General features: G+C 38.4%; 1 protein-coding gene across 2 annotated transcripts in view; it reads right to left on the bottom strand.

The window, feature by feature from the left end:
• The window catches only part of OCA2 (OCA2 melanosomal transmembrane protein), a 207,306-nt gene that overhangs the window by 46,567 nt on the left and 148,467 nt on the right, over positions 1-12,272 (bottom strand). For both annotated transcript variants that reach the window (XM_071803651.1, XM_071803652.1), the window contains one exon: positions 4,224-4,317. In XM_071803651.1, coding sequence (XP_071659752.1) covers positions 4,224-4,317 — 94 coding nt within the window. The remainder of the gene's footprint in view (positions 1-4,223; positions 4,318-12,272) is intronic.

Here is a 12,272-nt window from a genome sequence, read left to right as displayed (position 1 = left end):
CCTGTTATTTTAAAACATATGAGCCAATAGAAGCCATGCAACTAAATCTCCTCTTGCTCTGAAATTACTGGAGCTAGCAATCTTCATTTATCCTCCAAAATTTTAGGGTAGCATTCCTTAGATGCTTTTGGAAGATGTATATACAACTCAGTTTCAAGAGGTGCCATAATTTGGTCATGTACTAGAATAGGAAGCCTTAACAAATAAAGCTTTATTCAATATCCTCACCCACAAAAGAAATACAGATGCAGATTCATCACAGATTCACCACAGAAAACAAGTGAATTCCTTGTTAATTTCCTTTAGTTTATTTTAAACTTCCCGTTTTCCTTCACTTCATGGACAAAACATAACCAAAATCCTGGCAGATAGTACATAAAAAAAACTACGAGAAATACATTTTTACCAGCTAGTACTTAACCTGATCATTAATGCCCAGACAGGCATGAACTAATTGGGTTATTCATAATTCAGAAGTCCAAATTAGTTTGACCTGTTTTGGGGCATTCCTCACAGCTACTGAAGTTCTGCATGTGAGGCGCTCTGATGTTCTTTTCAGAGACCATCTGGCATTTTCAGTGAATGGAAAAACATCTATCTCCTGGACATGCTGGTCTACTCATCACCAGAAAGCCTGGAGCATCCAGACTCCTAACTTACCACTCAATTTAAGTTCCTAAAGATAGCTGGGACAGATATAAACCTGAGTTTCCAGAACCAGATCCCCTGAAAAAAACTATCAATCACATTTATTTCTTAACTGTGCAAGATTGACGAGACCTGAGCAAGAAAACTTCTGCCGGAATAGAACTGGCAAACTCAAAAGACCCAAAGATTTCCAAATTGTGACCATCTAATCAGGAATTGCCCGTGGCCACCACTGAGTGTTCTCAGCTTCCTTGACTAAGAGGCAGGATTTTTCATCCTTTCTCACTTTCAGAGACACATTTTACAGAGCAAATTGCTTCTACACAGTATTCGTTTACACCTCATGTCTGAGCCCAGTGCCATGAAAGACAGAAATCTGATAGCAGCAGCTCTCTCTTTTGGGAGACACTGCTAAGATGACAACAATGTGGCAGTTATACTGGCAAAGGTCTCTTCATCTTGCTTGAGACTGATCATGCCTTCTTTCATTTCCAGGAAAAAGGAAGGAAGGGAGGAAGGAAGGGAGGGAGGGAGGGAGGGAGGGAGGGAGGGAGGGAGGAAGGGAGGAAGGGAGGAAGGGAGGAAGGAAGGGAGGAAGGGAGGAAGGGAGGAAGGGAGGAAGGGAGGAAGGGAGGAAGGGAGGGAGGGAGGAAGGGAGGGAGGAAGGGAGGAAGGGAGGAAGGGAGGGAGGAAGGGAGGAAGGGAGGAAGGGAGGGAGGAAGGGAGGAAGGGAGGGAGGAAGGGAGGAAGGGAGGAAGGGAGGGAGGAAGGGAGGGAGGAAGGGAGGGAGGGAGGAAGGGAGGGAGGAAGGGAGGGAGGAAGGGAGGGAGGAAGGGAGGGAGGAAGGGAGGGAGGAAGGGAGGGAGGGAGGAAGGGAGGGAGGAAGGGAGGAAGGGAGGAAGGGAGGAAGGGAGGAAGGGAGGAAGGGAGGAAGGGAGGAAGGAAGGAAGGAAGGAAGGAAGGAAGGAAGGAAGGAAGGAAGGAAGGAAGGAAGGAAGGAAGGAAGGAAGGAAGGAAGGAAAGTGAAGGAAAGTTCCAGTGAAGGAAAATTACTGTCTTTCGATCATCTTATCATCTTCCAAACTTATGGCTGCCTGTGCACTTTCTGACAATAGAAAAAAGTAATTGCATCCATTGGAGAATTTTCAGGACAAAATGTTTCATGGCATTTTCCAAGACGCATAAAAGGTGACGCACTCTTCATGGACACATAAGCATATATCAGTGTTTACTCTGAACCCCAGAAATGCTACCAAATGACAAGAATTGAAGCTCTGCATTATTTAGTAAACAATTAACCCTGAAATTTGTAGCTATAATGTATTATTTTTTTCAGACTCTTCTGCAAAATGTCTTTGGTTGCATAAGTAGTGATAAGGTCCAAACTTTTGCCTTAAGCAGCAGGCAGTAATGATATAATTGTCATCTACCCCTTCCACAGTGGGATTAGCCTACCTTGAGGATTCTTTCACACCACTTCAGTGCCGATAAGACTTTTCTTTTGGAAATAATTTTTAAAGGTCATTAATACTTCCTTTAAAAAAAAAAAAATCCCTTTTCCCCCACATTTGGGGGCTATGAAACTCTTCAAAGTATTAGTTTTTCTACACTTTTCTTTCCTTGAAAATAAGCTGCTGTCCGTTAGCTTTTAGTTTTGACATGGGAAAGTCAGAAGTGTACTAATTTTCAGGTCAACACTCCTATGAGACATTTGCCACTATAACTCAGCATGTGCTCAGCTTTATCGTAATAGAGCACAGTCTGGAAAGTTGAAGTTTTTGCTAAAAATGATAATCATCTAACTTTTTATCGGAATATTTATATGAAGCCCATCTGAGTACCTGGGTACTTCCTATGGATCCTTAGTGCCTTTAATTAAAATAATTCCCATGGTACTGTTTATATTTTTACTTTTGTCTCACAGTGCATACACACAGAAGTCACTGTTATAATCCCAGAACTCCTTCAACAAATTAAATTAAAGTAATTTGGGTTAAGATTATAACTGATACTTTAGGAAAATTGGCTGAGATTTGTAAAGGCTCAAAGGCTAGTGAAGTACCTCCCACTCAGAATATGTCAGCATAAACTTGCCAAATTTATATTCCTTATGAGGTTTTGTTGTTGTTGTTGTTGTTGTTATTGTCTTCTTTGTTGTTTTGTTCATCGGAAGGTTTAATGAAATCAGAATATGTTCGGTGAGTAGCAAATTGTGAAGAAAGAGTATGTTTTTATGGCAAACATCTATATAAAGATATTCTGATTTTCAAAACACCGGTTTTAAAGAGGAACAGATCAAAGCCACGATATAATGATGAGTAATTATGAGTACAAAAAGATATTCCTCCAATGAACAACCGTTGTTTGATATAAATTGTCCTGCCTTTGCAACATGCTCTTAAAATTCAGTCTCTAAATTACATGATTATGATCTTTGTTATGTATCAAGGTCACTGGCACTAGCAATCAGTTAGCTAAATAAATGAACTTCTATTACGGGCAAAACTAGTTTTAGGTTTAATCTCTGTAAAGTCAAGGAAACTACGTGGAGGAGCATAGAGGGGGAGAAGGCATGGACTCATCGCAGAATACTGTTTTTTCCATTTTAACTTTATTTAACCTGACTACCTAAATATTTAGGGATCAAGCCACAGCCCAATACAATGCAATTAGCATTAAATTTCTCAGTCATAGAAAAAAAAAAAAAAACAAACCAAAACACCTTTCTTTCTCATTAAAAACTTACACATTCTAATTACACTTAGAACATTTGCTGCTTGGAAAAGTTGCAACACCTTCATAAACCACTTGCAAAATGTAAAAAAAAATAATCACCTTTAAATTTCAATTTAAAAACTAATGAATGACTATTCTCTGTTATTGTTATAACAAATAGGGGGGAAAACCTGGGCCTACAATATATACATGGTACCTTTTCAGTTAAAAAAAAAAAAAAAGTAATGGAACCACCTGCTTGTTTTGTGCTAATGCACTGACAATGCAAGAAACCTCAGTTAACTCCAAGATAGGTACTAGGAGAATGGTTATTAGCTTTCATTACCAGAGGTACATTTCTCAAAGGTATGAAAAAGACTTTCCTTAGAGTAAGGGATGCTAAACAGGTGAGTAAATGGATACTCAAACCATTTCTGTGAATCAGCCAGAAAGCCTCCCAGTGACTTCAGCAGACTTTGGATCAAACCTTCAGATCTCAATTATTATGCATTTTCTGCATCTCTTCAAAGAGAATGATGAGTCCCTGTTCTGAAAGCTAAATGTATCTTTGTGTTTTCTCTCACAAAAGATCAGAATCCTACAAGCGCCATCTGGACTGCTGCTTTGTGCGTCTATACTTTATGCAGATGCAGCCTTCAAACACTGACTGCAAGAATCCTATTGTAGCAGCAGGCAGTGGCTTGGATCCCTATTCGGGAGTCCTTTGAAGTCAAAAGAGGCTGGATCAGGCCCTCCCTATGCTTTTGCATAATAAAATCATTGAACCTATTGTGCCAGTTTATACATGCTATAATTGCATAGCTATTACCTTTTGTCAGCTTTCTCAGATAAACTCTTACCTCCAAGGCATGCACCCATGGCCAATGAGAAGATTAATGGTTTCATAGGCAAGTTAACATCAGGATCTTTACTCAGGTTGAGAAGCACAGGAATCTGTGGTTTAAGAAGAGATAGTCAGGAGACATCCAACCACCAGCACAACATAAATAAAATTCATTCAGGTAAACAAATTAAACCACCAGTAAGTCCAAAGAATAACTTGTGGGTGTTTTGGGGTTTTTTTCTCTGTCCTTTTTTTTTTTTTTAACTTGGTATCTTTGCATCATATTCTCAATCTCTGCTCATTTTTCCTCACTGTGCTAGTACCACAAGCCACAGAGAAGGTATCTGCAATGTTATGCCAAGCCTGACACAGGCACTGCTAACAAAATTGAGGATCTTGTTAGGTTATAAGTGCCTCTCATTAGATCCTTCTGGTCCAATAGGGATCTGCAAGTGACTACAAATAAATTCCCGCTCCATTTCTTGAAATCTAAGGGACAGAGCTATATCTCCTCTTCCTGCTGGACGCAGCTGTCAGAGATGCCCAGACCTTCACCATCAAGATGCCTGTAGATCATGTATCAATAACTAATAAAATCCTGAAGGCTAGTTATAATGAAAGTGTCTGATCTGTTAGGGAAAAACTGAGGAAGAACAATGTGGCAGGCTTCTGAATTCATAAGCAGTGCTGAGCTATTTTACTTTCTGTTTACCAGAGAATGTAGATTTAGCTCACTGGGAAATGTTTGCAAGTTTTATGAGTTTCATTTAATCATTTTAGCAAATAAAATAAAATAAAATAAACCCCCTGAAATGTCAAATGAGGCTTGTAGGGAAACGTAATAGACTTCATTAGGCAATTGGTATAGAGCCCAAAAATAGAGCAGGCAGGTTTTCTAGTAGCACCAGATCTTAGTCAGTAACATCCTTCAAATCTAAACAACTTTCACCTTAGTTGGGAAAAACTGGTTTGTGTTCAACTGAATTGTGTAGCCACTTGGTTTGAAAGAAAGGTTCAATCAGTACCTGTAGAGATAAAGTCATTAGCAAAGGAGAGAGGTGATAATGTTATTATCCTGGTTTTGATGTGTACAGAGGTTTGTGGGACCAAAGGGAGACAGAAAGAATAAGCAAACATGGAACAGCAAGAGATCAAGCAGGAAAGGATTTGTGGAAATAACTGTGATATGCCTTAAAATTAATGCTTTTTCAGAATCTAGGATTTTCAATGGTGAATAGAGTGAACAAAAGACTTTTAATCCTTCAGTTTGCCATTTGAATGTATTTCACAGGTCCATCTCAAGGGGTATGATTTCAGAGATGAAATAGCTTCTTCCTGAAAAATGTTTGCTCTTTGATGGCTGAGTGACGCTCACCTCTACTGACTGTAGGTTTTCTTTCAGTATGGAGCAATATATAGGCTTTATGAAGACTTACAACCCTTTTCTCATCCCTCCTGTCAGTGGTGTTAATCATCCCTCTTAAATTCTGTTAATTGATTAATCTGCATGAGTTAATGTTGAAACAGTTATTATTGAATTGCCTGAAAATGTCTGTTTCAATTTTAAGGCCTGAAAAAGGTTCAGCATGCCCAACATCTTAGAATCATAGAACCATAGAACGTTAGGGATTGGAAGGGACCTCAAAAGATCATCTCATCCAATTCTCCTGCTGGAGCAGGAACACCTAGATGAGGTTACACAGGAAAGTGTCCAGGCAGGTTTTGAATGTCCCCAGAGTAGGAGACTCCACAACCCCCCTGGGCAGCCTGTTCCAGTGCTCTGTCACCCTCACTGAGAAGAAGTTTCTTCTCATATTTAAGTGGAACCTCCTGTGTTCCAGTTTGTACCCATTAACCCTTGTCCTATCATTGGTTGTCACTGAGAAGAGCCTGACTCCATCCTCCTGACACTCACCCTTTATATATTTATAAACATGAATGAGGTCACCCCTCAGTCTCCTCCAAGCTAAAGAGACCCAGCTCCCTCAGCCTTTCCTCATACGGGAAATGCTCCAGTCCTTTAATCATCTTTATTGTCCTGTGCTGGACTCTCTCCAGCAGTTCCTTGTCCTTCTTGAACTGAGGGGCCCAGAACTGGACACAATATTCCAGGTGTGGTCTCACCAGGGCAGAGTAGAGGGGAAGGAGAACCTCCCTCGACCTACTAACCACCCCCCTTCTAATACACCCCCGGATGCCATTGGCCTTCCTGGCCACAAGGGCACAGTGCTGGCTCATGGTCATCCTGCTGTCCACCAGGACCCCCAGGTCTCTTTTCCCTACACTGCTCTCTAATAGGTCGTTCCCCGCCCAACTCTGCAGCCTGTCCAGGTCCCGCTGGATGGCAGCACAGCCTTCTGGTGTGTCAACCACTCCTCCCAGCTTGGTGTCATCAGCAAACTTGCTTATCTGTTTTTTTTCCATGAAAGTCATGAAAGGTCTAATTTCTCTCACAAACTTTTCTTCTCTGAAATCATCACTGCCAGAACATGATACGCAATTCGAACTGCAGTTGTATTTATTGAAAAATAATGTCATATTTAACCGTAAAACAAAATTTTAATACAAATACTAAAATGGCAGGATAAGCTGTCTTGCTCAACCTAAATAAACCATCTTTTCCTGCTATATAATTTTGATCAGAGAACCCAAAGCAATTATTTAGTTCCTCAGATTAATTTGCAAGTATCCTGATGCACTACAGTAACTCAATTGTTGCAGGACACAATCCTGAACTGTGCAGACTAGCAAAGGCTTTTTAAATTAGGCAACTCCTGGTGCATGCTCTGCACAGCATAGAGAAGGTAGTTAGGCAGAGAAGATTAAAACTGTAATTCTTTTTTCTTGCTGTTGAGGTCAGTCCTAAAGCTGGTGCCAGCCAGCTCCAAAGTGCAGAGCAATGAATGCCATTTTCACACCCCACGGGTGAGAACCATGCAGAAAGCAGAGCTTCTATAGCCCTCCGGAAGCCCCCTCCCTAACTACAGTGCTGTGAAGGACAGGAGAAGAGGGAAGCAAAACAGAGATCCCGGGCAGAAAGTCCATGAGGTAATACTCTCCTAGGTATTTGCAGTTCTATATGCATAATACTTCCATCAGAAAATTTGCTTCTCTTTTTAATGAAGGAGCTCAGCATCAGGAGCTCTCATGTCATGTAAATCTATTCACTGAAGACACAGAAACTGCCTAGAAGAAAGTCGCTGCACAAAGGTTTCAACTCACTGTGTCTTCTTTTAAACACAAAGATACATTGCAACGTATTAAGAGAAGGTGCAATGGTGTAATGCGCTTGAATCTTCATTTCTTATTTTTTTTAAACCCAGCAAAGTTTTAGGAGCCAAAATATGCACTTAACTGCATTGGTTTTATTGTTCTGTTCTTGACATAACATTGTTTTTAGAAATACTGTGAATTCTTCTGAAATTACTTCGTAATAATTAATCATCTGGGTTAAAATTATCACTAGTGATGTCCTGCTCCCAAGCACATTAAGAGGTAGTAGGGCTAGATCAGGAATCTCTGCTTCCATGAATGTTGATTCTTCTGGCAGAGGACAAACATTGAAATCTGTCCTATCAATACACATTTTTGTACACTTAAATTGAATATTCCCCTACTTAAAGGAATTCATCTCTACCAAAGAATAACAGTTATAAGTTGTAAAGGGAACAGAAGTCCTACAGACTTCTGATACATGCTTGAAGTTAGATTTAACATGAAAATACCCTTTGTAAGTAAATGGTATTTCTAACAAGGAATGGTTTGCCATAAGTTTCAGTTTTGAATACAAGGATGAAAGACGAATGCAAAACATTCAGTTAAATTTCTAGTTTTTCAGAGAGAAATATTTAGTTGATCCATAATGTACACTATTTTTCTGGCAAACATTATGGATTATCCCCTGTGACAACTGTATGGCACAGTGTCTCCAAAAGTCACTGGCATCTAATTATTTCGGTCTAAAACTAGACACAATACAAAAAGATTGTTCTAATTTCCATCCCAAGAGCTCCCCTGCTCCAAAAAAATTGAAGAATTAAGAAACATAATCACCAGTAAGATGCAAAGCACTTAAAGCCAATGGACATTTCTCTTTGTTTGAGCATTTACATTTTAAATAAATAAGGAATATGCACAGGCTCAGTTACAAAGGAACCTGTTCTCTGTTTTCCCAAAAATCACCTTTAACATTTTCACATTTGTTTATGCAAATATGTGTTAGGTAACATTTTTGCTCTACCAATATCCCAAACCTCAGTTTCATCTACTGTTATAGTCAATCTGAGTACTAAAAAACTAAAGAGAGAAATGCAAAATATAAAAAGGTTAGAAGGAAACTTTTCACTGTAGTTTTCAATGTTTTTGGAAAACTGAGTTGGTTATAGAATCACAGAATAGTTTCAGCTATAAAGGACCTTCAAAAGCCATCTAGTCCAGCCGCCTGAAATGAGCAGGGACATCTTCAACTAGATCAGGTTGCTCAGAGCCCCATCCAGCCTGGCCTGGAATGTCTCCAGGGATGGGGCATCCACCACCTCTCTGGGCAGCTTGGGCCAGTGTTTCACCAACCTCATTGTAAAAAAATTTCTTCCTCATGTCTTGCCTGAATTTTCTTTCTTTTAGTTTAAACCATTGCCCCTTGTCCTATTGTAACAGGTCCTGCTAAAAGGTTTGTCCCCATCTTTCTTATAGGCCTCTTTTTAAGTACTGAAAGACTGCAGTAAGGTCGCACCGAAGCCTTCTCTTCTCCAGGCTGAACAATTCCAACTCTCTCAGCCTGTCCTCGTAAGTTCCGCAACTCTTTCTGATTCAAGTCATAAGCATTTACAATAGCATCAGAAGCACTCCAAGCTAGGATACTTTGCCAACTCTGGTATAGTTTGCTGTGACACATACTGTACAAAAATCCTGCCATATTGATTTAATTTATTGGGATGCAGATTTTTTCATGGTTGTAAGAACTGCTGTCCCTCAACAGAGAGAAAAAGAGTAAAACAAAACAAAGCAAATAAAACCTCACACATTAAAGCTCATGAATCCTCGTTTCCTTAATTATCCCCTCTTCAGATTATGTAAACGGCACCTTTATCAATATTAGCAGGAGAATAATAATGTTTTATCAGGAGAATATATTTGATTTCTCATACTCTTTATTTCAAAAATCTTACCAGGATAAAACTCTGTTGGATTAGTTTCTAGAAAACTTGCTAATTTTGTTGGAAAGTTTGGTACTGAACCACCCCACATTGCTGTTTGATTGACAGGGTTTAGACAAAATGAGTAATGTAGCTTAACAGAGCAAAGCCAAATCCTCCTTACACAGAATCACAGAATCACACTCATCATAAGACTCTCTGTCTCCCAGTTTTAAAACAGAAAAATGCAACTCTAAGAAATAATGATTGTACCTGGGAAAAAAAGAGAGTATCTTCAAAGACTTGATACAGAAAGGAAATAGCCTTTAAACTTGAGTCTATTTAGGGTGTTATGTGTATTACATATTTATATATATACATATATATATATATAGGATGTAAGCCGATGCATAAAGAACTATTCTAGCATCTACAGATGTTGGCACATTTGTTTACATAAATATTCTAATTGAAATCAAACCTTGTGAAGAAAATGTTTGTTTATACCATAAACTGTGAAAGTACATAAGATATGTTACAAATATAAAAAGAATAAAACCAGAAAGGTATATATTTTCATCTTTCACACTGTTTTTAATCTTGAATCAATATTCTAAGCATTTAAAAATTGGATGGGATTGTATTACTGTTATAAATCATTCACCTTTCTGAGAAAACCTCATCTATCAACAATTAATGATAGTAGAAACTAATTAACTAATTCAGACTCAAAAAATACAATTCTGCAGGACAGTGTATTTCTTATTCTCCCTCTCAGTTCTCTACAACAATATCCTGAAAATGTAAGCCAGATGAAACACTCAAAAAGAAAGAAAGGTCACCTTTTACTTTAAATAACTAAAACTAGACAAGAATTATATACACCAATTACTACTAAGCTAAATTTCACTAAATATTACTCATTTTCTCATAACAATCCTTACATTTATATTGAGGTATGCAGTCCTTTTTTTGCTAAAAGAGACTGGTCGTGATGTTTGCACATCTCAGTTCTGTTGCTTACTTGACAGAGGTCTACTTGACACTTCCCAAACCTTGTTGCTTCAAGGTTTCTTTGTACAAAAGTGGAATGAAGACCCTTGAATATTTTACTTTCACATTTTCTTTGATACATAGACTGCATCCTTTTTAAGTAAAATCACAACCAAAGAGTTGACATTTTCACACCTTGCTATCACATCCTCTTTTCCAAGACTCAAAACTACCAAAGAACCAGTTGAATCAAGACCTTTATCCTATTCACCTATTTAAAACAAAAGCTTCTCATGAGCATGGCATTCCACTAGTCAAAGAGATGAGGTAAGTTTTGGACCTTCTGAAATACAAATAGAAAATACAATTTAGCGTTACCAGCTGGACCCTGGACATATGGAGAGGAGACCAAAGAGGAGGTGCATTAGTCCTTCTCTGTCAGTGAGCGTCTCCTCCTGGGATGGCAGGAAACTCATAAAAAACAGCAGAGTGAAGCCCTCTCAGCTACTTCTGCTTCCCAAAGATAACACTTGTACAAGTAATCGCACATCTCCATTGTGCAAGAAGAGTAACTTAGACAAGTTCATCTGATACTTGTGCAACGCAGTAGAAGGTATCAGCTCATAGCACCGATTTTGTCTATTTGTGCAAAATGAGAATGAAACAGCAATTCCTGTCTTTATTTTAGGGATTCATGGCTGCTCAACACCAGGGGCTTTAACATCACACTCTTTGCTAAGAACTGTATGTGGTAAAGATGTCTTCTGTGAAAACTGCAGAGAATATGCATTAATAGAAAAAAGCTTATTTGTAACTTCCCAAATTATTGATTACTGTCCTGTCTTTGCAGACAGTTACGGCCCAGTCGCATTTTTGTCAAGCACTTAAATGCACGACATAAAAAACTCTCGTAGGGCAGATAATAAGGAAGACCTAAAAATAAAACTGTCACTAAGAATATAAGATATATACAGAATACTCAGTATTGCAAATGAAAAGCCTTTGATAGTTTTAGAGTCAATAAATATTGAGTCAAAATTTTTCCAGTTTCTAACAAAGATCTGTGAAAGACTAAGTTACCTTGCCAGCCAGGTGGTTCATGGAAAATGTTTGCCACACTATATTGAGGAAATAGTATTTAAAGTCAGCTAAAATGGGGGGTTACTATGGCTGTATTTTTGGTTCTGGTAATAAAAGAAAAAATATAAACAGATGGCTCCAGCATGTGCAGGTGATAAAACATGTCAATTAAACTAAATAGCATACTGGTAATAAAATCATGTCACCTAACATTCGAAGGGCAGAAATTCATGCCTATTTAAATGACAATATTAGGAAAGTGCAGGCCTTAAAAATGAATAAGTCTGCCTGTCAAGGAATGACATTGTTACTTTAGCCTGTTGGAAAAGGAGGGAAACTATGAAAGCATCAATAGAATGGCTGAGCATCACTGCATGATTCACTACATTTATTCTTCCAAGAAGGATGGATATTCAACATGAAAAAAACCCTTGTCATTCAAGAATTAAAATGTGTGAGACTTAATAAATAAGCTGCTGTTTTATTAATTGTATATGCATAGAACATTTTGTGGGTGTTTTTTGCAAATCCCAGATATATCTATTTATATTAAATTTCCTGCTGGCAAGATAGTCTTTTGCACACAGTCAGAGCTCATGGAGTTTGTCATAAAGTATATCTCAAACTCAAAATGTTTTGCCACAGTACATTTTTTACATATTGGCAAAAAAAATTATTGATTTTCCTATCATGATTGTTAGGCATGTTTATGCAATGAAGTACAATAAACACTCATATAAACATATGTTTAATTGGGGATCTGGATCTTTACTCTCAAATGCTTAAAGAGAAGGGAAAAGTCTGGGAATTACAGCTCATCATGCAAGTTTCAATCTCCTCTTCTTGTTTTGGGGCAG

This window comes from Patagioenas fasciata, chromosome 1 (genome assembly GCF_037038585.1).
Source record: "Patagioenas fasciata isolate bPatFas1 chromosome 1, bPatFas1.hap1, whole genome shotgun sequence".
NCBI classification, from domain to species: Eukaryota; Metazoa; Chordata; class Aves; order Columbiformes; family Columbidae; genus Patagioenas; species Patagioenas fasciata.
Note: the sequence above shows the minus strand (reverse complement) of the source record. Positions and strands in the feature narration are given on the sequence as shown.